At 40.0% G+C, this 24,963-nt stretch overlaps 1 protein-coding gene across 7 annotated transcripts in view; it reads right to left on the bottom strand.

Annotated features, from left to right (window-relative positions):
* The window catches only part of neb (nebulin), a 60,016-nt gene extending 36,132 nt beyond the window's left edge, over positions 1 to 23,884 (bottom strand). For 6 of the 7 annotated variants that reach the window (XM_056389161.1, XM_056389155.1, XM_056389157.1 and 3 more), the window contains exons 1-57: positions 23,782 to 23,884; positions 20,512 to 20,556; positions 19,516 to 19,623; positions 19,211 to 19,318; positions 18,791 to 18,895; positions 18,602 to 18,706; positions 18,374 to 18,478; positions 17,418 to 17,522; positions 16,515 to 16,619; positions 16,312 to 16,419; positions 15,758 to 15,874; positions 15,249 to 15,350; positions 15,032 to 15,139; positions 14,816 to 14,920; positions 14,580 to 14,678; positions 13,853 to 13,957; positions 13,656 to 13,763; positions 13,399 to 13,512; positions 12,809 to 13,006; positions 12,612 to 12,719; positions 12,422 to 12,520; positions 12,189 to 12,293; positions 11,814 to 11,921; positions 11,336 to 11,647; positions 11,002 to 11,208; positions 10,789 to 10,893; positions 10,567 to 10,674; positions 10,163 to 10,474; positions 9,806 to 10,012; positions 9,600 to 9,704; positions 9,346 to 9,453; positions 8,918 to 9,229; positions 8,543 to 8,749; positions 8,335 to 8,439; positions 8,132 to 8,239; positions 7,732 to 8,043; positions 7,332 to 7,538; positions 7,124 to 7,228; positions 6,921 to 7,028; positions 6,521 to 6,832; positions 6,121 to 6,327; positions 5,915 to 6,019; positions 5,681 to 5,788; positions 5,281 to 5,592; positions 4,946 to 5,152; positions 4,756 to 4,860; positions 4,313 to 4,420; positions 3,906 to 4,217; positions 3,596 to 3,799; positions 2,572 to 2,676; positions 2,337 to 2,444; positions 1,933 to 2,244; positions 1,623 to 1,826; positions 1,349 to 1,453; positions 816 to 923; positions 412 to 723; positions 107 to 310 (exon numbers count right to left, since the gene is read on the bottom strand). In XM_056389161.1, coding sequence (XP_056245136.1) covers positions 107 to 310; positions 412 to 723; positions 816 to 923; positions 1,349 to 1,453; positions 1,623 to 1,826; positions 1,933 to 2,244; positions 2,337 to 2,444; positions 2,572 to 2,676; positions 3,596 to 3,799; positions 3,906 to 4,217; positions 4,313 to 4,420; positions 4,756 to 4,860; positions 4,946 to 5,152; positions 5,281 to 5,592; positions 5,681 to 5,788; positions 5,915 to 6,019; positions 6,121 to 6,327; positions 6,521 to 6,832; positions 6,921 to 7,028; positions 7,124 to 7,228; positions 7,332 to 7,538; positions 7,732 to 8,043; positions 8,132 to 8,239; positions 8,335 to 8,439; positions 8,543 to 8,749; positions 8,918 to 9,229; positions 9,346 to 9,453; positions 9,600 to 9,704; positions 9,806 to 10,012; positions 10,163 to 10,474; positions 10,567 to 10,674; positions 10,789 to 10,893; positions 11,002 to 11,208; positions 11,336 to 11,647; positions 11,814 to 11,921; positions 12,189 to 12,293; positions 12,422 to 12,520; positions 12,612 to 12,719; positions 12,809 to 13,006; positions 13,399 to 13,512; positions 13,656 to 13,763; positions 13,853 to 13,957; positions 14,580 to 14,678; positions 14,816 to 14,920; positions 15,032 to 15,139; positions 15,249 to 15,350; positions 15,758 to 15,874; positions 16,312 to 16,419; positions 16,515 to 16,619; positions 17,418 to 17,522; positions 18,374 to 18,478; positions 18,602 to 18,706; positions 18,791 to 18,895; positions 19,211 to 19,318; positions 19,516 to 19,623; positions 20,512 to 20,556; positions 23,782 to 23,856 — 8,811 coding nt within the window. In that variant the 5' untranslated portion in view covers positions 23,857 to 23,884. The remainder of the gene's footprint in view (positions 1 to 106; positions 311 to 411; positions 724 to 815; positions 924 to 1,348; positions 1,454 to 1,622; positions 1,827 to 1,932; positions 2,245 to 2,336; positions 2,445 to 2,571; positions 2,677 to 3,595; positions 3,800 to 3,905; positions 4,218 to 4,312; positions 4,421 to 4,755; positions 4,861 to 4,945; positions 5,153 to 5,280; positions 5,593 to 5,680; positions 5,789 to 5,914; positions 6,020 to 6,120; positions 6,328 to 6,520; positions 6,833 to 6,920; positions 7,029 to 7,123; positions 7,229 to 7,331; positions 7,539 to 7,731; positions 8,044 to 8,131; positions 8,240 to 8,334; positions 8,440 to 8,542; positions 8,750 to 8,917; positions 9,230 to 9,345; positions 9,454 to 9,599; positions 9,705 to 9,805; positions 10,013 to 10,162; positions 10,475 to 10,566; positions 10,675 to 10,788; positions 10,894 to 11,001; positions 11,209 to 11,335; positions 11,648 to 11,813; positions 11,922 to 12,188; positions 12,294 to 12,421; positions 12,521 to 12,611; positions 12,720 to 12,808; positions 13,007 to 13,398; positions 13,513 to 13,655; positions 13,764 to 13,852; positions 13,958 to 14,579; positions 14,679 to 14,815; positions 14,921 to 15,031; positions 15,140 to 15,248; positions 15,351 to 15,757; positions 15,875 to 16,311; positions 16,420 to 16,514; positions 16,620 to 17,417; positions 17,523 to 18,373; positions 18,479 to 18,601; positions 18,707 to 18,790; positions 18,896 to 19,210; positions 19,319 to 19,515; positions 19,624 to 20,511; positions 20,557 to 23,781) is intronic. The other variant, XM_056389156.1, reaches the window with a different exon arrangement.
* Positions 23,885 to 24,963: the final 1,079 nt, after the last annotated feature.

Genomic DNA, 24,963 nt, shown 5'->3' with positions numbered 1-24,963 from the left:
GCATGTTTACATTTTTATGATTAAATATTTTCCTTATCATATCCATATATAATTCATAGAGTAGTTTCATATTATACTTAATAATTCTTTGAATATGATTTCATACCTTGTTCATGACATGAGCATTGGCCTTAGCCAAAACCATGGGCATGTCTTCAGTAGTGGCTATGAATTTGAAGTTGCTTGGGTGCTGACGATAATTTTTCTCACTCAGGATCTCACCAGCTTTCTTCGCCTTCTCAACATCCAGTGAACCTATGGGCACCCATCCTATACCCTGCAAACTCTTCAGATCCTCCTTGTAAACATTCTGGACAAAACAAAACAGGTTTGTTACAGTGAAAGTTTCACCAAATTTTAAAAAATATACATTGATGAACATGATAACTTTCCACAAGGATCGATACTCACATCACTCTGCAGGTTATAAGCATGTCTGGCCTGGACGACATCGTTGGAGTCTGGCAGACAAGTCCAGTTGTGCAAACGGGTGATGTAGTTGGCGTGGTTGACCTGAATCTGGTTCTTCTTGGCCAGTTCAAAGGACAGCATGTCCACTGGCAGGTGGAACTTGGTCTTGGACTTGTTGAAGTCCTTCTTGTACAGAGCATCACTGGCGATCTTGGCTGAGTTCAGAGCCAGCATGAGCAGAGGGTCGTCTTGCACACAGCGGGCACCAATGTGGTGACCGACCTGCTTACGGTATCCTGTCTTGTACTTGTACTGGAAGAGAAATTTTAAAAAAGTTCCATGGTTATGTGTATATTAATAAATGTATGGTCAGTGTTTATCATGAGTGAAATCACACAACTTACATCACTTGCAATGTCCCTGGAACCCCTGGCTGCGATGATGGAAATGGCATCATTGCGCAGGTCATATCCCTTCTTCTTGGCATCTTCATGTGCCTGTGTGTACTTTTTCTGTAAACAAACACAAACATCCCACAGATGTTAAATATGTTTATTTTCCATTGTAAGTGGGGCTAAGTGATAATTCAGCATCATAACTTTATGACTTAAAAATGTATCTTTTCATGACGACCATGTATGAACTTCTGTGATTCAAATTAATTATTCAAGGCAAGCTGTAATTAAAAATATGTTTAAAGAAAGTTTAACTTTTTTTACGCATATAAAGATTTCTGTCTGTTTAATTTCACTGAACAATTACTTCATTATCTTATATGTGATTGAAAAACCTTGATATATATTTATCTATATCAGAAAATTATCTTTATCAATATGAAAATGCAGATTTCATTCATGTCTTATCTCGGAGCCCTATTTGAAAGTAATCCATAAATAAGAGTTGCTGTACCACAATAACTGTTTAATTAGTCACATACCATGCTGTAGTTGACATTGTTCGCCTTGGCTAGAAGAACATCCATAGCGTCAGGCATGACGTGGATCTTCGTCTTGTCATTCTCCCAGGCTTCGATGTATGATTTCTGTGGACACAGATAACAACAACATGAGAATTTACTGACACTTACTGACATTTACTGAACTCTGCATGTTTACATTTTTATGATTAAATATTTTTCTTATCATATCCATATATAATTGATAGAGTAGTTTCATATTATACTCAGTAATTCTTTGAATATGATTTCATACCTTGTTCATGACATGAGCATTGGCCTTAGCCAAAACCATGGGCATGTCTTCAGTAGTGGCTATGAATTTGAAGTTGCTTGGGTGCTGACGATAATTTTTCTCACTCAGGATCTCACCAGCTTTCTTCGCCTTCTCAACATCCAGTGAACCTATGGGCACCCATCCAGTACCCTGCAAATTCTTCAGATCCTCCTTGTACATATTCTGGACAAAACAAAACAAAACAGGTTTATTACAGTGAAAGTTTCACCAAACTTTAAAAAATATACATTGATGAACATGGTAACTTTCCACAAGGATCGATACTCACATCACTCTGCAGGTTATAAGCATGTCTGGCCAGGACGACATCGTTGGAGTCTGGCAGACAAGTCCAGTTGTGCAAACGGGTGATGTAGTTGGCGTGGTTGACCTGAATCTGGTTCTTCTTGGCCAATTCAAAGGACAGCATGTCCACTGGCAGGTGGAACTTGGTCTTGGACATGTTGAAGTCCTTCTTGTACAGAGCATCACTGGCGATCTTGGCTGAGTTCAGAGCCAGCATGAGCAGAGGGTCGTCCTGGACGCTGCGAGCGCCAATGTGGTGACCAACCTGCTTACGGTATCCTGTCTTGTACTTGTACTGGAAGAAAAATTAAAAAAAAGTTCCATGGTTATGTGTATATTAATAAATGTTTGGTCGGTGTTTATCATGAGTGAAATCAAACAACTTACATCACTGGCAATGTCCCTGGAACCCCTGGCTGCGATGATGGAAATGGCATCATTACGCAGGTCATATCCCTTCTTCTTGGCATCTTCATGTGCCTGCTTGTACTTGCTCTGTATGAAGTAAAAATACCAAAAAAAAAACCTTCAAACATCTTCTGGAAAATGCTGGTGTATTTTGAGGTATACTGTTTGAGAAGCTATGATAACAACTTAAATTATTTGACGATGTTTCACTCACCACACTGTAGTTGACTTTGTTCGCTTTGGCCAACAGAATATCCATAGCATCAGGCATGACGTGGATGGAGGTCTTGTCTTTCTCCCAGGCTTCAGTGTAAGCTTTCTGTAAAGTAAGTTTCCATACAAAAATTAAACATTTAGATGATGATGTCATTGGCATGCATTCATAATTAAATCAATCGTGATCTCACATAAATATCCATCATTATGTTTACGAGACAAGAGGTTATAATACGCCCTCTGAGCAGTGCTACATCTTGGAGATTGGAGATTGGAGGCTACATTGAGTTGCTACCGAAACTCATGAGACCGGCTGGGGCTAGCTGGTTAGCATGCTAACTTCAGTAGATGAAAAGACTTGATAGAGAGAAGAGTTAATAATGACGTTGCTTTCCACAGCTGGAGACAGCTCTTGGTGAGTAACGGAATTAAGTTTAATGCTGAACTCGCAACATTTCCTCTAGACTAGTGCGTAAACAGTTGTTAATGCTAACGCTGCCTATGTGGCAATAGCAAAACTTCGAACATTGGTGATGGTGAACGTGTACCATCTTTTTATGCAGATGATGTGATTTTATTTTCACAAGGCAAGAGAAACTAAGGCACATTCTTTTAATATAATAAAACCATTGCGGAGGTATTCAGGGTATAAAATAAATTTGAATTAATTAAATGCTTGTCTGTTGTGTGACATGACGTTTGTTTCAAGTAAATTACACTCATCTATTAAAGAATGTTAAATCTGGTTTGATAAAATGAGCTGATTTGTCATTATCTTGTCTACTGTAGCAGCTATATCTACTTCTACAAATGTGTGTTATAAAAATTAATATATTCTTCGTCAATTGTCTATTTCATGTTGCCATGTTATCTGCTTTTATCTTTAAATTACTGAACAAAAATATAATATAAATGTCTTGGTGTAGAAAAAACCAAACAGAGGCAGTTACTCAACACAAAGAAAACACAGGAAGAATATGAAAAACAATAAAATATTGGGGCAGTAACTGAAAACGAAATACCTTGTTCATGACATGAGCATTGGCCTTAGCCAAAACCATGGGCATGTCTTCAGTAGTGGCTATGAATTTGAAGTTGCTTGGGTGCTGACGATAATTTTTCTCACTCAGGATCTCACCAGCTTTCTTCGCCTTCTCAACATCCAGTGAACCTATGGGCACCCATCCAGTACCCTGCAAATTCTTCAGATCCTCCTTGTACACATTCTGGACAAAACAAAACAAAACAGGTTTATTACAGTGAAAGTTTCACCAAACTTTAAAAAATATACATTGATGAACATGGTAACTTTCCACAAGGATCGATACTCACATCACTCTGCAGGTTATAAGCATGTCTGGCCAGGACGACATCGGTGGAGTCTGGCAGACAGGTCCATTTGTGCAAACGGGTGATGTAGTTGGCGTGGTTGACCTGAATCTGGTTCTTCTTGGCCAGTTCAAAGGACAGCATGTCCACTGGCAGGTGGAACTTGGTCTTGGACTTGTTGAAGTCCTTCTTGTACAGAGCATCACTGGCGATCTTGGCTGAGTTCAGAGCCAGCATGAGAAGAGGGTCGTCCTGGATGCTGAGGGCACCAATGTGGTGACCAACCTGCTTACGGTATCCTGTCTTGTACTTGTACTAAAGAAGCAAGTGTGAGAGATTTGATAACCAAACATAAGAAATTTTATATACAATAGGTCGTACAGTATAGAAACACCATACAAGACACTTACATCACTAGCAATAGCAGTGGAGGCCTTGGCTGCCTGGACTGCAATGGCATCAGCATGGAAATTATGGCCCTTCTTCTTGGACAGCTCATTATCCAGTTTGTACAGTTTCTGAAGAGAGAAAGGGAAAAGGAATAGCATGTCTACTTTAAAATGAATATATTCATACAATGACTTGAGGGGTAGTGTACCAATTTCCTGTTTATAGCATCTGTCTGATCTATCCCAAATTCATGGTGGGCCACACCAAATACTGCTCTGATTCAGGTTTTTTGCTAACTGCACTTTGTATGAAATTGATTGATTAATTGAAATTGTTCATGGCATTGTTTTTTAAAGCATCATCACTTTTGATGCCTTAAACTTTTTTTTAAAATTATGAATCATAACAGATCTATGAAATAATTGTGGAAATTGCGTAGAAACATGAAGGTATTACACTGTACCTCACTGTAGTTCTTCTTGTTTCCTCTGGCCAGAACAATGTCCATTGCATCAGGCATCATGTGGATCGAAGTCTTGTCGTTCTCCCAGGCTTTGGTGTAGGATTGCTAAAAACCAAAATGTACTTGGTTCACAAACGTAAATAATAAAAAAGTAATTTCTATTAATTTCATGTTCAGTTCTACTCAGTACCTTATCCATTATCTGGTTGTTGGCAGTGGCCAGAGCCAGATCCATGGAATGCATGTCCTTGGTGAATTTGAAGTTGCTAGGAGCTTGACGATATTGTGACTCACTGAAGATCCGGCCGGCTGTTTTTGCTTTCTCGACATCCAGCGATCCAATAGGAACCCAACCTAATCCTCTTACGCAGCTATGATAGTCACTCTTGTACTGGTTCTAAGGGGGGAATATCAACAGAGAGAGTATTCCTTCACAATGCAGCACAGCTACATACAGTAATGAAAACATTAATGTTTGGATTTCTGTTTTAAAAAATCTCCATATAGGTCACACTCTCTACATACATCACTGGCAATGAACTGCATGTTACGAGCCAGTTGCAGGTTCATGGCATCAGGCAGCACTGTGTAGCGGGAGATAATGTGCTTGTAACCAGCATTGGTCTGAACAGTAGAGGCGTGCTTGGCGTGGGCCACACTCATCATGTCCACTGGGGTGTGATACTTCAGCTTGGCCTTGTGGTAGTCCTTCTTGTAGTTCTTGTCACTCTGCAGCTTGGCCAACTCCATGTAGTGAACCAGCAGAGGATCGTCCTGGAGGCTGCGGAAGCCAACGTGGTGGCCTCTGGCCTTCTCGTAAGCCAACTTGTACTTGTACTGTGATAGCAAACACATATTTTCTCACTCTCAAAGACTGTACTGTTTTATGATATTGATTTAAGACAGGAAGATTTTTGCAACTTACATTACTGGCAATATTGGTACCAGACTTGGCGGCCACAATGGAGATGGCATCTCCTTTGAGGTTGTAGCCCTTATTGGCCATCTCCACAATACCTGCTTTGTAAAGTTTCTATAAAAGACATAAAAGTAAGATAACAGTGAAATGAAACAGTGTTTATATTCACAGACTGATCATAATTAACAATATACAGTATTAACTATTATAAGCAGTGTCAGTTTCAATGATCCCCCTTACATTGCTCATATTGAGGGCATTAGCCTTGGCCAGGACAATCTCAGGAGCATCTGGCATGATGTGGACTGTCAGTTTGTCCTTCTCCCAGGCAGCAGTGTATGCTTGCTGTAAATGAAGACAAAAAAAACAAAGGAATGATAATGGTTATGAACATTATTAACATCTTTGTGGCCTTGGGTTTAAGACAACAGTTAAACATGTTGCACCTTGTTCATGATCTGGTTGTTGGCAGTGGCCAGAGCCACGTCCATGGAGTCCATCAGCTTGGTGTACTTGAAGTTGGATGGATGAGTGCGGTACTTGTGCTCACTCAGAATCTGACCACCAACTTTAGCGGTCTCAACTCCAATTGAGCCAATAGGGACCCATCCAATACCTCTGACGCAGTTATTCCAGTCAGATTTGTAATCACACTGAAAAGAATGAGACGAGAGGGTTATGAAACATTGGTTTTGAAGTTAAGATGAAAGAGTGAACCTTTTTTTTTATTACTTAAACTTTCTACACAAATATGAAAATGAAGCACACAGTGTATATTCAGTGTTGTTGTATTTCAAATATGGTTTCAGTCTAGAAGGGCAATTCCCTAATAAAACCGCCACTCACGTCACTTGACTGGGTGTTCATGGTGCGACACCGCTGCAGGTGCATGTTGTCAGGCAGAAGGAAGTAGCTGTGAGGGATCTTTCTGTAACCAGCATAGGTCTGAACAGTAGAGGCGTGCTTGGCGTGGACCACACTCATCATGTCCACTGGGGTGTGATACTTCAGCTTGGCCTTGTGGTAGTCCTTCTTGTAGTTCTTGTCACTCTGCAGCTTGGCCACCTCCATGTAGTGAACCAGCAGAGGATCGTCCTGGAGGCTGCGGAAGCCAACGTGGTGGCCTCTGGCCTTCTCGTAAGCCAACTTGTACTTGTACTGTGATAGCAAACACATATTTTGTCACTCTCAGAGACTGTACTGTTTTATAATACTGATTTAAGACAGGAAGATTTTGGCAACTTACATTACTGGCAATATTGGTACCAGACTTGGCAGCCACAATGGAGATGGCATCTCCTTTGAGGTTGTAGCCCTTATTGGCCATCTCCACAATACCTGCTTTGTAAAGTTTCTGTGGAAAAACAAACAGATTCATATGAATGAAATAAATTTAATAAAGTTAAATTGGTAAAAAATTAAGTTTTGTAATGTAATTTAATGCCTGACATTGCTCATATTGAGGGCATTAGCCTTGGCCAGGACAATCTCAGGAGCATCTGGCATGATGTGGACTGTCAGTTTGTCCTTCTCCCAGGCAGCAGTGTATGCTTGCTGTAAATAAAGATAACAGAAAAACAAATGAATTATGATGTTTATGAGCTAGATTATGATTTAGTTTTTGGGACCTTGCACTATACAGTTAAACATGTTGCACCTTGTTCATGATCTGGTTGTTGGCAGTGGCCAGAGCCACGTCCATGGAGTCCATCAGCTTGGTGTACTTGAAGTTGGATGGATGAGTGCGGTACTTGTGCTCACTCAGAATCTGACCACCAACTTTAGCGGTCTCAACTCCAATTGAGCCAATAGGGACCCATCCAATACCTCTGACGCAGTTATTCCAGTCAGATTTGTAATCACACTGAAAAGAATGAGACGAGAGGGTTATGAAACATTGGTTTTGAAGTTAAGATGAAAGAGTGAACCTTTTTTTTTATTACTTAAACTTTCTACACAAATATGAAAATGAAGCACACAGTGTATATTCAGTGTTGTTGTATTTCAAATATGGTTTCAGTCTAGAAGGGCAATTCCCTAATAAAACCGCCACTCACGTCACTTGACTGGGTGTTCATGGTGCGACACCGCTGCAGGTGCATGTTGTCAGGCAGAAGGAAGTAGCTGTGAGGGATCTTTCTGTAACCAGCATAGGTCTGAACAGTAGAGGCGTGCTTGGCGTGGACCACACTCATCATGTCCACTGGGGTGTGATACTTCAGCTTGGCCTTGTGGTAGTCCTTCTTGTAGTTCTTGTCACTCTGCAGCTTGGCCACCTCCATGTAGTGAACCAGCAGAGGATCGTCCTGGAGGCTGCGGAAGCCAACGTGGTGGCCTCTGGCCTTCTCGTAAGCCAACTTGTACTTGTACTGTGATAGCAAACACATATTTTGTCACTCTCAGAGACTGTACTGTTTTATAATACTGATTTAAGACAGGAAGATTTTGGCAACTTACATTACTGGCAATATTGGTACCAGACTTGGCAGCCACAATGGAGATGGCATCTCCTTTGAGGTTGTAGCCCTTATTGGCCATCTCCACAATACCTGCTTTGTAAAGTTTCTGTGGAAAAACAAACAGATTCATATGAATGAAATAAATTTAATAAAGTTAAATTGGTAAAAAATTAAGTTTTGTAATGTAATTTAATGCCTGACATTGCTCATATTGAGGGCATTAGCCTTGGCCAGGACAATCTCAGGAGCATCTGGCATGATGTGGACTGTCAGTTTGTCCTTCTCCCAGGCAGCAGTGTATGCTTGCTGTAAATAAAGATAACAGAAAAACAAATGAATTATGATGTTTATGAGCTAGATTATGATTTAGTTTTTGGGACCTTGCACTATATATTTAAACATGTTGCACCTTGTTCATGATCTGGTTGTTGGCAGTGGCCAGAGCCACGTCCATGGAGTCCATCAGCTTGGTGTACTTGAAGTTGGATGGATGAGTGCGGTACTTGTGCTCACTCAGAATCTGACCACCGACTTTAGCGGTCTCAACTCCAATTGAGCCAATAGGGACCCATCCAATACCTCTGACGCAGTTATTCCAGTCAGACTTGTAATTACACTGGAAACATGAAACAAGTTAAGTTGGAAGAGTGAACCTTTTTCCCTTAAACTTGCACAAATGTGTCAATGAGACACATGTATATACAATGTATATTCAGTGTTGTTGCATTTCAAACATGGTTTTGGTTCAGAAAGAAAACAATGCCCTAATAAAACTGCCACTCACGTCACTTGACTGGGTGTTCATGGTGCGACACCGCTGCAGGTGCATGTTGTCAGGCAGAAGGAAGTAGCTGTGAGGGATCTTTCTGTAACCAGCATAGGTCTGAACAGTAGAGGCGTGCTTGGCGTGGGCCACACTCATCATGTCCACTGGGGTGTGATACTTCAGCTTGGCCTTGTGGTAGTCCTTCTTGTAGTTCTTGTCACTCTGCAGCTTGGCCAACTCCATGTAGTGAACCAGCAGAGGATCGTCCTGGAGGCTGCGGAAGCCAACGTGTTGGCCTTTGGCCTTCTCGTAAGCCTTTTTGTATTGGACCTAAAAGAAAAAGGAAAATTAATTAGTTATATATATAATAGAATAGTGAATGTTTCACTTACCTGGAAAAAAGTATTGATCACATACTGTGTTAAATAGATTCATGATTTACTTACATTGCTGGCAATATGTCTGCCGTGCTTGGCATGCAGGATAGAAATAGCATCAGGCTTCAAGTCATATCCCTTGGCAATATCTTCCAGCCACTTGTGCTTGTAGTGACTCTGTGGATAAACAGAAAAGTGTTAGGTACACACATGATGCTCATATACACTTGGCATTTCAGGCAAAAGATTTTCCTTTGGCTTTGCAATTTTGCTGATAAAACAGGGTCTAACGTTGATTTTCAGTTAATGTATTGTGTTCTGACCTCGCTAACGGTCTGGGCATTGAATTTAGCCTGGAGGAACTCAGGGCTGTCAGCGGGAAGATTATAGGTGTGCACGAACTTCTCGCCAGACGCTTTGTATGCAGCCTAGAGGAAAGAAAAAGAACAGGGAAGTTTTGTAAAATCCTTGTAGGAGAATCCGAGACGCATTAATGTGTCAACATATTATAAAGAGAAGACATTCATACTATGTCCATCTGCTTCGAGTTGGTCAGAGCCAAAGCCATGTTCATGGCGTCAGTCTTGCTTGTGAATTTGAGAGTACTGGGATGCTGGCGGTAGCCTCTCTCATCCAGTGCAGCTTTAGCAGCTCTGGCCTTCTCAACATCCAGAGAACCAATAGGCACCCACCCTGCGCCTTTAAAGGTGTTGGAATAATCTGATTTGTAGACATTCTGTGGGCATATAATGAAAAAAAATCATCATTAAAATTTTGTGGAAGAGTTTAAAGTCATCACAGTGCACATTGCTTTGCTATTGTGTATAAAATCAATTTACTTATACAGGATATGCAGCAATTATATGAGTGAAAAGGGAAAACATACATCACTCTGAATCTCCATCATGTTGCGACACAGCTGCAGGTGCATGTTGTCGGGCAGAAGGAAGTAGTTGTGAGGGATCTTTCTGTAACCAGCATTGGTCTGAACAGTAGAGGCGTGCTTGGCGTGGGCCACACTCATCATGTCCACTGGGGTGTGATACTTCAGCTTGGCCTTGTGGTAGTCCTTCTTGTAGTTCTTGTCACTCTGCAGCTTGGCCAACTCCATGTAGTGAACCAGCAGAGGATCGTCCTGGAGGCTGCGGAAGCCAACGTGTTGGCCTTTGGCCTTCTCGTAAGCCAACTTGTACTTGTACTGTATAAAAGAAAAACATGAGGTATTATGAATAACTCTACTAAATGCATTAATATCTGAATAGTATTATTAATAAAACAATCACAACTTACGTTACTGGCAATGTCTCTGGAGGATTTTGCTGCAACAATAGGAATAGAATCTTCCTTCACATGATGTCCTTTGAGCAGATCTTGACGATGAGCATAGGTGTAGTAATTCTAAATAAATAGATAATCAGTGTTATGTTACAGATGTAGCATCAATTTCATTTCTATATAAATTGTATACATGCAGATAGGCTGTAAAATATTATATAGGAATCTGCAACTAACCTGGCTGATGTTGACAGCGTTGTATCTGGCTTGCATCAGTTCAGGGGCATCAGGAGGGAGATGGTAAGTGTGCATGAACTTCTCTCCACTGGCCTTATACTCTTTCTGCATAATTACATTGAAAAGATTGGTTTATGTCTGTTCTGAAAAGGAATACTTAGATGAAAATAATGAGATTTATATAAGAGGAAATTATTGTTTCCTCTTCCTCACCATATTCATGATCTTGGCATTGGCCTTGGCCAGCTCCATGTTCATGGAGTCAGGAACACTGGTGAATTTGATGGTGTCAGGGTGCTGGCGGTACTTCTTCTCATCAAGAGCTGCAGCTGCGGCCTTGGCTTTTTCCACCTCCAGGGAACCAATGGGAATCCAGCCAGTTCCCTTAACCGAGGTCTCATAATCCATTTTATAGTGATACTGGAACGTAAAAGAGTATGCAAATTATCAGTGACTGTGAAAACACCATCCTTCAGCCACAAAAATTAAGTATTTATCAAAATTATGGTGAAGGAACAAATGTTCCTCAAAGGAATATGAAACTTACATCACTAGAATTGTAGTTCATGCTGCGAGCAAGGTCGAGACTCATAGAGCCAGGAAGAAGACAGTAATTATGGTGGTGCTGTTTGTAGCCAGCAAAGGTCTGAACTTTAGAGGCGTGCTTGGCATGAGCCAAACTCATCATGTCCACTGGGGTGTGATACTTCAGCTTGGCCTTGTGGTAGTCCTTCTTGTAGTTCTTGTCACTCTGCAGCTTGGCCACCTCCATGTAGTGAACCAGCAGAGGATCGTCCTGGAGGCTGCGGAAGCCAACGTGGTGGCCTTTGGCCTTCTCGTAAGCCTTTTTGTATTGGACCTAGAATGAATAGCATGTAGCATCTCTAATTATTGATTAAATTCAATTAGTACTGAAAGAATTTTAATGATTATATGATGCAACAAGACATGTTTGGTACAGGGCAAGTTAAAGTGGAGATCGACCATGACTCTGAGGAGTTGCCTCAGTCTTTCAGAAAACTTACATCACTGGCAGCGTGTCTGGCGGCTTTGGCAGCGATCACAGAGATAGCATCGGGCTTTAGGTCATAACCTTTAGCAATCAACTCCTGCCAGGCGTGCTTGTAGTAGTTCTGAAATGACAAGATTACAGATATAAATAACAACAAAAGATATGAACACTTAATAAGTTTGGCATGGACCCACCCCATATTTAAACACACACACTTTCACACCTACAGTATATGTAGGTGTGTACGCCTGTATACTATATCTACTGTATGTAACATCAGATTTAGGAGCAAAGTCATTTAAATGTACCCAAAATTACTGCCATGTGCCATGAGAAAATATTTCAATTACATAATTAAATGTGATCTCTCAGTATTTGTATGCATCACCTTGCTGATGTTGTAGGCATTGCACTTGGCCTGTTGGAACTCGGGGACATCAGGAGGCAGAGAGTACTTCTGATGAATCTCCTCAAGACCTCTCTTGTAGAACCGCTGTAAGGAAAGTCACATGTGCTGTACTCAGATCAAGACTCAAGATAAAAACAATCTTCTCAAAAATGACATTAGAAAAGGAGATCCAAGTTCTCTCTGCAGAATTAACAGTGAGATTGATGACTCACATCACTCCTCTGAAGCTGGTTGACTTTGGCCTGCATCATGATGGGGTGGTCGTCAATTGATGTGAAGGGGATTGTGTCTGGGTGTTGTCTGTATTTTCTCTGTCAGAAACAAGTAAATTAACACATTATGTGACATGTTCTGCCAACCATCAAATATGTAGTTATTAATGTGATGCTGTTGCGCACATACCTCACTGAGGATCTCTCCTGCTTTCTTGGCCTTTTCCACGTCCATGGAGCCAAAGGTCACCCATGGGCTACCTTTAGTGTAGCTGTTGTAGTCAGACTTGTATTCGTTCTGTGATGCAGAAAAAAAAACAAAGAAATTAAAGTGTGTCACAACCAAACTGTCAACCATAAGACCTTGTAAAGTCTGTCTGTACTTACGTCACTCTGGATGACGTTGGCTTTCTTGGCCAGGTCCAGCAGCACACTGTCATAGGGCAGGAAGAAGTTGGTACTGATGCTCCTGTACCCAGCCATGCTGGCAATGGCCTGGGATTTCTTAGCCAAGGTGACTGACAACATATCCAGTGGTGTGTGGTACTTGGTCTTTATCTTTTCATAGTCCTTCTTATATTCACGCTGTGGAGATAGTAAGTAAATAAGTAAAGGTGAAGGGTGACTCATGTCACTATATCACTCACTAAGGTAAGTAAATAAGTTAAGATTTATCTATATAGCACTTCTTGAGGCAAAAGTTTAAAAAGTGCTTCATATTAAAATCATCAAACAAACATGATCATAACAAAGTTACATTTACAAAATAGAAACTATTAATGACGATACAAAACAGAAATAAAATATTAAGGACAAACTCAATTTCACAAAACAGTGAACATCAGTTTAAAAAAGCAAGTGAATATAAATTATTTTGAGAAGTTTTTTTTAAAAGTTTCAATAAAAGATTGTTCAAGAATAAAATAAAAGTACAGGATATATAAGTAATTTAGTTTTATAGCAAGTTAATGACTTACATCACTCTGGATTTTGGCCACGTGAACAGAGTGCAAGATCTTGGGATCGTCATTAATACTAAGGGCTCCAACCATTTGTCCCTTGTTCTTCTCGTACTCCTTTTTATATTTAACCTGCAAATAAAAACAAAAGGTTTTCAATAACTACATTAAGAAACAAGTACTCTGACAAACTGAGTAAGTAACTGAAACACGAAGCAAGACGGCGAGTAAAGTAATACTGAAATCCATACTGACTGATAGTGTAGCATACTTACATCACTGGCGATGTTTGTGTGAGCGCGGGCAGCCAGGATCGAGATGGCATCGCCCCTGACCTCAAACTTTTTCGCTTTAGATTTCTCCCAATCGTACTTATAACAGTTCTGCAGGGAGAAAATCATGCAATTCAGGAAATTTAAAATGTATACCAAATTAAAACTGACAGAATTTAAATTTGTAGAGTATTACTTACATCACTGAGGTTAAAAGCGTTAACTCTGGACTGGATGAAGAAGGGATAGTCTGGGGGCAGACTACACTTGAACTTTGTTTCCTCATACTTTGCCTTGTAGTTCAACTGCAATAAGAACAAAGTGATATAATTGAGTTTTACTTTAACATTATTACATATTGTACAAGTATAGTCATTTGAAAACGGGCAAGTTAAGATAAAGTGCTATTTGATGCTCTGTCACTGGAGGGCAGCAGTGTACTAGCCGTTCTCTATCTGACACATACTTGTTCCTTTCTCTGCCTCCCCAGCCCCTTCACTGATCACAGGGTTTATTCTGGGCCAAATGAATGCTTGTTGCTATTTATACTACAGAGAGATGGCTCTCCAGTTTCCATGGTGCCCACAGAAAGACAGCTGGGCTACGTGGATGATTGGGCACATTTTAAGGTGATCTGCATATCTAGGAGAAATTTGATCTAGACCATTAGCTGATGATTGTAGCAATTCCAGTCAATGCACAGACAATATAAAACCTAATTATGGTCACAGCAACCTTATATGCATCACACTCATGATTTATATTATTTATATATTTACAAAAGAGTGAGTATGAACAAATTCAAATGTAGCAATATTGACAAGTAATCACTTTCCAATGCGAGCTTCTGAGATATACTCAACTTATTTTAATGGTAATGCATTTTGTACCAGTACTAAGAGGAGGTGGTCCATAAATGGTACATACGTCACTTAGCTGTTTGGCGTTGACGGCGGCTTGAACCAGAACTGGCGAATCCACCACTTGTGTAAATTTCACTGTGTCTGGATGTTGCCGGTAAACTTTCTGCAAACCACAAGATATATAAAAAAAAAAAAATTGTGACACAAGTTATATTTAGGTTGTACAGTATAATTATACTGAAAGAGGAGTAATGTGAATCTGTTTTACTCCAAAGTATCTTATTAACCACGACTACTCACATCGTTACACTGTTGAAGCTTCTTGCTTGCTTCATATTCAGGCGTGACTGTTTGAGGGTAGAAGCATCTCGTTTTGATGTCTTCATAGTCAGATTTATATTGGTGCTGCGAGATAAAATACACTTATTGTGAGGAAAGATTTAAGGAAGTATTTAAATGATTCTTACAGAACTGATTTTAATTTAGAAAAATCGAAATGTGAATGCAGGGATTTACCTCGCTCTTCATTTCCTCAACTTTCTGACAGTGAAGCATGTAGAGATCTTCATAGCTGCCGATGTAGTGGCCCTTCACCTCATTGTCATACTTATCTTTGTAATGTGCCTAAAAAAAAAAGGAAATCAAAATGTGTATGTTTTTAAAAAAGAAAACAATAATAGAATTGTTTTTTATGTAATTGGTTTAAGCTTTGCATCTCACTGAGTGTTCTTACGTCAGTGAACTGTTTAAGTACTGAGTCCATCTGAAACTTGGGCGTGTTACAGTAGTTGATGCTGAAACCCCTGGATTTCTCATAGTTGGCCTTATATACTTTCTGCAAAGAATATAAAAAAACAAATGATGAATAGAAACATCACAAATAAATCAATAACAGAAATAAATTAAAACTCAAGTAGATGACACACTCCCTGTCAGTAAGACTTGATTCAATTAAATCCTTTTTGGCATCAACTAACTCACTGTATACAAGACTACACTAATACAACAATCCACCAGTAGCTTTATATTAAACTCTCTCTATATATAACACCCACAACTATGTCAATCATTCAAGCAGTCACCACACTTTTTTAGTGAACAGTCTAACAAGAGTAATTGTCATTGTTATAATATTACTGCACAACTTCTATGATTTTATTGTTTGTTTTCCCCCAAATATCATCTATCATCTCTAATAAAACCAGCTATGATTGAAAAATTCCTTTCTCCAGAAACACCTACATCACTGAGGATTTTGCCAGCATATCTGAGCTGTCGGAGGAGAGGATTCTCAGTGGCGGGGAGCGTGTTGTAGTCGGACTGTGCCTTTGACTTCTCATATTCCTTCTTGTATTGGACCTAAAGACAAACATGTGGAGATTGGTGTCAGTAAAAAGAGAACAAAGTGTGTTGATCAAATGTATTCACATGGTTGATACACTCACTCATATAACATAACATCGTGGTGGAACAATATGTATGTCTTTATCGTTTCCCAAAATGATGCACGTTTGCATTGTGTGTGGATGTGTGGGTGGCCTCTTCACATAGTTTGTTGTTACTGGAAACTGGTGAAACTGCGCACTGAATTTGTGTAGTGACAGTGAACCAAATGTGGATCTCTCAATCACGCAGTGCAAGCGTGGGCACAAACCAGCGCGTCAGAGTGGATTCACTGTGTTGAGTCACACTCTACTCTGAGACACGAGGTCAACTCCCTGTCGTGTCTTCCACATGAGATAGTGCCCATAAAAATACTCCGATACCTTTGTGCGTGCGTGTTTGTGTGGACTCACTTCACTAGCAGCAACACGAGCCTTTTTGTTTGAGTCGTAAACCGGCGTGTCTGTTTGCATGAAATAAATTTGGTCTTTCGTATCCTCATGATGTTGCGTGTATTTCCTCTGCAAAGAAATGACATTGACGGGTAAGATACAGAAAAATGACAAAATAATACCTTTGTGAAAATCCCGCCCCTTTCCTAGTAGTAAGCTCTTACACTGCTGAGGTTGTCCATCGCCACTCTGGCAGTGGCCACGTCGAAGTAGGGCGTCTCACACCATTGACCCTTCACATTTTTATTGTAATCCTCCTTGTACTTAAGCTGTGGAGAACAAATAAAAATCAACATTAGAAGATGTATTTTGAAGAGGAAAGATCTTGCTGTGATGTGTAGAGGATATATGGATAATGCTAATGTGTAATATATCTTGATATGTTTGATAACACACTTTGGGAATGACTGGAATGCCTGTAATTTAAAGCTATTGTTAGCCTCTCCCTTCCAGCTTAGCGTGGTCAGTAACATCAGGGAGCAGGTGGCCAGTGACTTATGGTCGGTGGATCTCTGAGGTCCCTGTTTCCATGTAGGTGCGCTGTGCAAAGTGCAGGTTTGTGCCTCTAAAATATAATTTTCATGGAGATTTATTTCTCTTCCTGTGTCTGTTTGGCCGTGTGATGACTTGCTCTGAACAAAACCAGCCCCCAACACGGAGCAGATAATGTATATAATGTGTAACAGTGGATTCCTGGTAATTCTACACCATTTCCAAGTGAACTGTGGGGGATCCACACACCTTCAGCCACACAAATACCAGAAGTGTGTTGCCACACCCATTGCACTGTGGCATACTTTACTGTGCTCGCACTATTGTTAACAGAGAATAGGGCTCTGAGAGTGTATGAAAACACTTATACACAGTATTCCTAATTCTTTATACCTTACACTGAATATTGTTTTCAGGAGCATCACGTTAATTGTCGAGCTAATGCATGACTAAATCTAAGGTTAATAAAATTGGTAGATTCATCACTTTATCTACCTGTATCTCCTTGTGTTTCTTATATTTGTTTTACACTTAAACAATGTGTTTGAGAGACAGTCTAAATTGGTTCTGCTTACATCACTGCGCTGCTGGTCCGCTTTCCTGGCCAGCTCCATTTCGGGAGGATCAGGCAAAGAGGTGTACTTGGCCTTGCGCTCATGGTGACCCTTCTTGTAGTGAATCTGTGGGGGCAGACAGCAGGAGTTGAAATTTACTGAGGTGGTTAATTCTTCAACATCAATAGTTGACCTTGGTGTACAGATTGTATCTACATTGACTGGAGACTTCCCTACATCAGCAGAAAAGGTTAAATACATTTGTGTTAAAAAAAGAAGAAGGAGGGGCACAAATGGCCATTTTAATTGCCTGCAGTGTGAATGGGAAAGGCTTCATATGATACATTTGACTCAGCACAAACAAATGGACCCTGAAAAAAAATATATAGAGGGCAGAGGAAATGTGCTCGCCTGTGTGATTGATGCTGAATGGCAATTTGCTAGCAAAGTCAATGTAAGACATGAACTGCCCAGGTGAATTAAATGATAAAACACAGGACTCCAAGAAAGTTGCCTTATGGCTTGAAGCCCCAGCTGACCTCATTTTTATGAAAATAGCATCTTGGTATATGTCATTTTATTTCATATATCAATATAGTATATGGTAATTTCTTGAATAGTAAAAGTCTATTTCTTGGAAAATCAATGGAAAAACTGCTTAGCAATAACTTAACTAGACAAGAATGTCTGTGTCCAGCTAGTGAACAGTGTCCTTTAATTCCAATATAGCAATCCTTCTCATTGATAGATCATTGCATCATTGATCTCTATGGCCTAATGCAATCACAAGTATTAAATCGGGAGCTGCCACAATATAAAGTGTAGAATAACTTTACAGCTGACAAAATTCTCACAGTTTGTATTCTCATATTACAAACCTAGAGTCAAATGTTTTTATCTGAAAATAAATAAATGACTTGAATGTGTTTTTATTTATTGCTGTTGAGAATCGGGTGTTGAGGGTAAATTCAACTCACATCACTGAGGACCTCCTGAGCCTTGGCCACCCTGCGCAGCTCTGGGCTGTCGCTGTAAGGATATAACATGGTCTTCTCTTCGTCCCAGGCCTCCGTGTAAAGTTTCTGAACAAGGAGAGTCATGATTTACTCCATGCACATTAAAAAATAAGCAGATACTGATCCAGTTTAATCATACAAACTATTCAAAAATCCTCTTTTTGGACATAAAATTCAGCTATTGCTTACTTTGCTGTAGTTAGCAGCATTCTTCACAGCCAGGACCAGCTCAGGAGCATCAGGAGGCAGCAGGTACCTGTCCTTAGTCTCATCCCACTTCTGTCTGTACAGAACCTGGAAGAGAAAAGCAAAAACACTGGTGTTAAACAGTCACGAGTACATGTTTTTAATGATAATTTGTAAGTTGAGGTTACTCACCTTGCTGATCAGTTCAGACACATGCTTGACGTGGGCGATCTCTCTGGCCTCACCATCATACATGCTTGTCGTCCGAGCCTTATTTCCCTCCATGCGGTATTTAACCTGATGATGATACATGTCATTTCTTTTTTATTCACATCTAGAGCAAGATCAAATCAAATTCAAGGAATTCAGTTTTATTTTATTTTTTATCTTCATCTCTTTTTTATTCCTGTATTTAAGCAAACCTAAATTTGTTCGGCACCTCTGCTCCACATTCATACCATCACACTCAGCCTCATGCCGCCTACAGGATTGTTTCATTAGGCAATTTTTACAAAAGAGAACCAGAAATCTCCCATTAACCTTCTAACCCTCATCCTTAAATTTTAGACAGCATAATTTGGGGGATGGTTGCACCACAGTCTTCAGTACTACCTCGCTAAGCTGCTCCTGGGCCTTCCTGATGCGGATCAATTCAGGGGTAACAGTGGTGAGGGCAGGAGGCTGACCTCTGGACACGTCATAAGCATGGCGATACTTGTTCTGTAGACAGAGCACAACAGTAAAGATATACACTGCAACCACTTAAATTATTATATATGAAGTAAAAGTAAATCACAAAAATATTGCAATCAAAGGTAGTAATTAGATGTTTTTAAATATTTCATTTCAACAACTATATACTGCTACAGCAGCCAAATTAGGAACTATAGTTAGGTACTGATTTTGACGTTTCTTACGTGGCTGAACTGCTCCAGCATCTTCTGGCTGTGAGCCAGGTATGGAGTCATGAACTTGGAAGTATCCACCTTGACCTTCTTCCTGACTTTCCTGGTGGGCAATCCAGACTTGAGGAGGACAGAGGGAAATACAATTAATTATCCGACTAAAAAAAAGGGTCTGGGTTTCTTAATTACACAAAGCATACTGGCGAGGAAGTAAAACTACATCCACTTACAGGCAGTCATCAAAGACACTGATTATTTCAGGTATATTGTAACTGTGATGCAGGTTGGCTGGTTTAATAACGATCTGATATTGTCAAGAGAAAAACTCTGACCACATTGATATCAATCTGTGTGATTCTGCAGCATTCCTCTTACTCTAATTACTCACCTTCAATAAATGAAGTGATTCAAGTTAAGACTTACGGGGTTATGAATGAAGTGAATAAAATGCATTCTACATGGAAGTCAGCAAGTTAGAATAATGCCATTATTATGTACTAAGATAATGTCAAATGAAGGGTGACTGAAGAACAGACAAAACCAAGACAAAGCAAAAGAGAAGAGATGGAAATACAGTTACACCTACAGTATCTATGAGAGCATTGTGCCGCATGCAACGTCAAGCTGAGCAACATGTGAGGGGTACAGTATCTCATCTCTTGGGCAGCAAAGCCACTATTAACCAAATGCCAGAAGCCATTAATTGCCCAAGAAGCCGACACTTCCTCTTGGAGGTCACATTAAAATGTAAGAATGGCTAATTCATTTGTAATTACTGAAAAGGAGTTTTGTGTTCGTGCAGATTTCTTTTTATTAATTACTAGTGTCATTTTCTAACTTTAAAGGCTTAACACATAAAGACCAAAGACACTATGTCTTCGAAGAAATAACCAGACAGCGGATTATCCATACAGGCATGCAGACAGGGAGGGGGATGCACCATTGTCAAGACAAGAGAGGGCATCCTGCACTGTTTGAACTGTTGTCCCTTGGGAGAAGGTGAATTACCTGAAAGGACTGAGTCTTGTGCTCAGTGACAGTCGTCGATGTAATCTGCTCAACATATTACAAATATAGGAAAAACTCTGGGGTTTCAAAACTTCCAGAACAAGTGATGGGAGAAACAGAACAGTATTTCTATTGGATCGAGGGTGATTTTTCCACAGCTCTGGCGCCCTTTTAATTACTGCCACTGACACTTCCAGTATAACAAGCGGGAAATCACTTTACTCTGCATCACATTAGTAGGTGTTCTCACATGCCCTCAACAGATTCATTCTCCACTCAAATAGTGTCACTGAAAGAAAGGTAAAATCCTCAGAGATAAAGTATTCTGTAATTGTGACTGCAGTTTAATTAAGCCTGTGTTCTGCAGAGGAAAGAGAAGCATTAATATCCTGTGTGATATGTGAGCCTGACTGCTCTAAATCTTTGATCCTCTGACCACGTCTATAAACACCGGCCGCTCACATGACGATAATTCTATTCTTATTTGTCATTTGTTCCTTTTATCAGTTGCTACAGCACACAGCAGTATACAAACTGTTTACTCAGCTTTATAATCTCAATGCCTGTTCAACCACAGCTCTACTGGTTTTAAAGGATTGTTTCACCCAAATTACAAAAAAAAACAACAACATATTTTCTCACTTACCTCTAGTAAAACCTGGCCATGCAGATAGTTTGGGTTTTCAATGCATCTGACTCTGAGTTTTCTGGCTTCACTCCAATACAATGGAAGTGAATGGGATTTAATTTGTGATTTTAACTTGAATTGCAAGAAATAATGTCCTTGTTTCTTAATAGTCCACAGAAGATACTGTCCAAGTTTTTCTTAGGAACTAGCTTCCTCTAAAGAAATAGTCCCATAAAATAACTGTTTACAGTTGTGTCTGTGGATTATTCAGTAACAGTTACACTGTTTCTGGGAAGAGATGCTATTGTTGAACATATTTTAAATGGTTCTCTTTTGAACCACAAATGAAATCCCATTCATGTTTATTGTGCTGAAGTGGATGGAGAAATTTCAGAGATGGATATCCCAAAATCTGGGCATATAACCAAAACGTCTCTGCATGGTTTGATCCCACTTGAAGTAAGTACCACTTGTAATTTGGGTAAAACCATCCATTTATGGGGAAATGTTATTTTCAAGTCAAGCACCTCTAGCTACAGTAACTGACAGTATTCCCACACATAGCATACTGTTCCATGAATAGCACGTCTAACTTGCAGCCTGTCTGAATTACGCATCCCTCTGCTTGGGCCACGAAATATTTACAGTCACATAAGGGTGAACATTATGAGTTAAGTGGCTTTGGAAGCTAACCAATAATCCCTCGAATCTACCAGAAATCTAGGAACAACCAGAGCTGAGCGAAAGAACATCTCAATCATTTTGATCAACATTTGTAAGAGGCTTCGATATCTGAGTCTATCAGACAGGAGAGAACCATAGGTGTAGATGAAACACTATTCTATTACACATCCCTACAAAGCAATTCAAAAACCACCTCTCCCTAACACCCAGCAGGCGGTTTTTCCATGCAACCTCCTCTCCTAAGCACATTTCTAGCTGTGACGTTAACACGCTTGGAGTGTGATTTACAGCAGTGACTCGTCTCACTTGCCTCTCTCTCTCTCTCTCTCTCCTGCTTTCTCTCTCTTTACTTCTCCCTCCGCTCCATCTCTCTGCCAATGTGCCATAGATGTCCACTTCTAAATTTGTCTGAATGCCAGACAGAGAACTCTACACTCCACCCCTTACTGACCTGAGAAGTTAAGTCATTTTTTTTTTTAAAGATACTTAAACACAAAACTACTCAACATATAAGAAATGTGACTGTGTGCGAAAAGATAATGAATCACCAATGGTGACTGGATTGGATTAAAGAGAAAGCCTGAAAATGACTAAACTTACCTAAAATACTCATGATCATAATGATTCATGATGTAGATCTTATCAAATAAAAGTTACTCGTATTACTTTCTAAACTTTTGTGAAGGTATTTTCAACCATATGAATATTTTCATATATTATCTGACCTGAACAGCACTATGTTTCTCCCCATTCTGTAGACTAAATAAGAAGCCGTCTTACTATTTACTCAAAACAATGTCACATTTCTCCACAGTGTAGATGAAAGTGCTAGTGAAATCAGAGTGTATTGAGTTTGTGGCTATCCATTTGTCCCGCCTCCCAAACGATTTACATCTTTGCAGTAAAGATGGTAAATCCATTTGACACGGCCGATATGTTATATGGGAGTTAAATGATAACAGCTGATTGATGGGTATGTTCAGGTAAAACCATGTCACCAAAAACATCATTCAGACTCCCCTATAAGATATCAGCAATATTAAGTAGGAACAAATACAAGGCTATCTTTAATCCTATTTCACCAGGAAATATGGGATTAAGCTGTTAGCCTTCTGCTTTCACTCTTCCATTGGACACTGACACAGAGACCTTCAACAACACAATAATTACAACACACACAAAATGAAAACATCCTGAGAAATCTTAGGGGGTATGAGGTTTGATCACATAATCTGTAGACAAATATTTCTGGGTGAATGATGAATATCAAATTATATGAAGTGAAATGTGAAGAAGAATTTCAACAGGTCACTCGAGGCAAAAGACAAAATGGTAACTTCCAGAAATTGGCACAGCCCCAAATTGTATGTAATCCAATCGTGCACTACCTGTGCTACACAGGAAGGACAACATCATAATTTTAAAAAGTATTGAAGCATTCCAAGGTGTATTCATCAATAGGTTGGATATGTTGGGAGATAACTACTGACCTGCTGCAAAAATACATAAACGTGTGTAATGATTACGTCACTAGACTCCATTTATAATGCTGTGGGGCTGTGTACCATAAGGCGAGAGCTCAGGTACAAGTACCTGCACTTTTAAAAAGAACATTGGTAAAAATATTCTCCCTTCAATTTGAAATAGTTTTGATTTATAGTCGGCTGTTAAGGGAAATCCAGGATTTAAAACCCTTTAAAAAGGCGTCTGCCTGAAACAGGATCCACCAGCAGACATGGGTGACCGGGTCCATGAACTGCTGACTGGATCGTCCCTGACTTAACTATTCATAGGGCCTGCCACAGGACCTGCAGAGAACTTCAGTCTGCTGAATCTAATGAAATTATATCGCAGCTTTTAATCACATTTTGGCTGGAAACAACAAAAACTAATTAAGAATAGTAATGAAAGTGTTTTACTATTAATGTCCAAAACTCTGTGAGAAGCTGTCCACTTACCTCCTCCACAATCTCCTCCTCTTCCTCCTCCTCCTCCTCCTCAAATTCCTCATATTCCTCCACAATTGTCGTCATTTTGGGACGGTTTTAGAGGTACTAAAACCTACAGAAAAACACAGATGACAGTTTGAGGCATTCATTTAAACCCTGAATGAACAAAGTTTGGCCTTATAAACTGAAAGGCATATCTAATGAGTAAACGTACAATCCAACAGGGCAGCAAAGTTAACTTAAATGTCAATGTCAAAAATCAGCGGCACTGAATTACAGTTTCAACCTGCATAAACTGGGGCGAGAGACCAAAGGACGACTCCACCAGAGATATTTTGGGATGCTGAAAGCCACCCCCCCCCCACTGAACCCAATTACCTTATTCAAAAAGAGAAAAAATAAACAGCAAACACATGCTATAAAAAATATAACACCAACATATTGATGTTCAACCAATGTGCATGCCATACCAGCAAAAGATTCCTGCAGTATTTCCTGACTGTAAGAAGGCCTCACTTGCCATCCACTAGGGTCTCAAACTGATAGTCCGACTTTGTGATTTCCTGAACAAAGTGATACAAATATGTGAAACACCTCACAAACTGTGCTGTGTTAATCAATAATCACACAGGGAGAAGGGCAGATTAGGAAGGTGAGACACTGAGTGCATTATAACAGGCCTCTGCCTTTGAATGTGTGACAACCACCCCTCCTCCTTCACTTGCCACAACACAGCTCAAAGAACTGTGCCTCCTGGCTGAAGGTTGGCGACAGCTGCCCAACTGTGCTTCAGCTATTTGACATGTAAGCTAATGCCACAGCCTGATTGGTTGACTCGGTTTAGCAAATGGAGATGCAATGCCTTCTGAGGCTGCAGGTTAAATATAGGATGGCATACTAACTACCTTTTTTTAGCACTTGATTGCCCTCTTTTTGAATTAAAATGTAAATTTCTCTGTAAAACAACAAAAGAAATAGGTGGAGCAGTTGAGGTAGAAGGAGAAAATAGCCATGAAGGTGCCAAGAGGAGAAGACAGAATGGCCACACTGCAGCTGCAATTTCAGAAACATCCAAAGGTAAGTCTGGTCTGATCTTGCTTGAGTCTTGCAGTTCTGAAATGTTTGGTTACTCCTTCAAGGTGCAGCAAAGCCTTCACAGTCCTTATTCCTCAATTAGCTGTCTTCCTGGAT

The sequence above is a fragment of the Seriola aureovittata genome, chromosome 11, assembly GCF_021018895.1.
Source record: "Seriola aureovittata isolate HTS-2021-v1 ecotype China chromosome 11, ASM2101889v1, whole genome shotgun sequence".
Classification (NCBI taxonomy): Eukaryota; Metazoa; Chordata; class Actinopteri; order Carangiformes; family Carangidae; genus Seriola; species Seriola aureovittata.
This window is presented reverse-complemented; position numbering and strand designations above follow the sequence as displayed.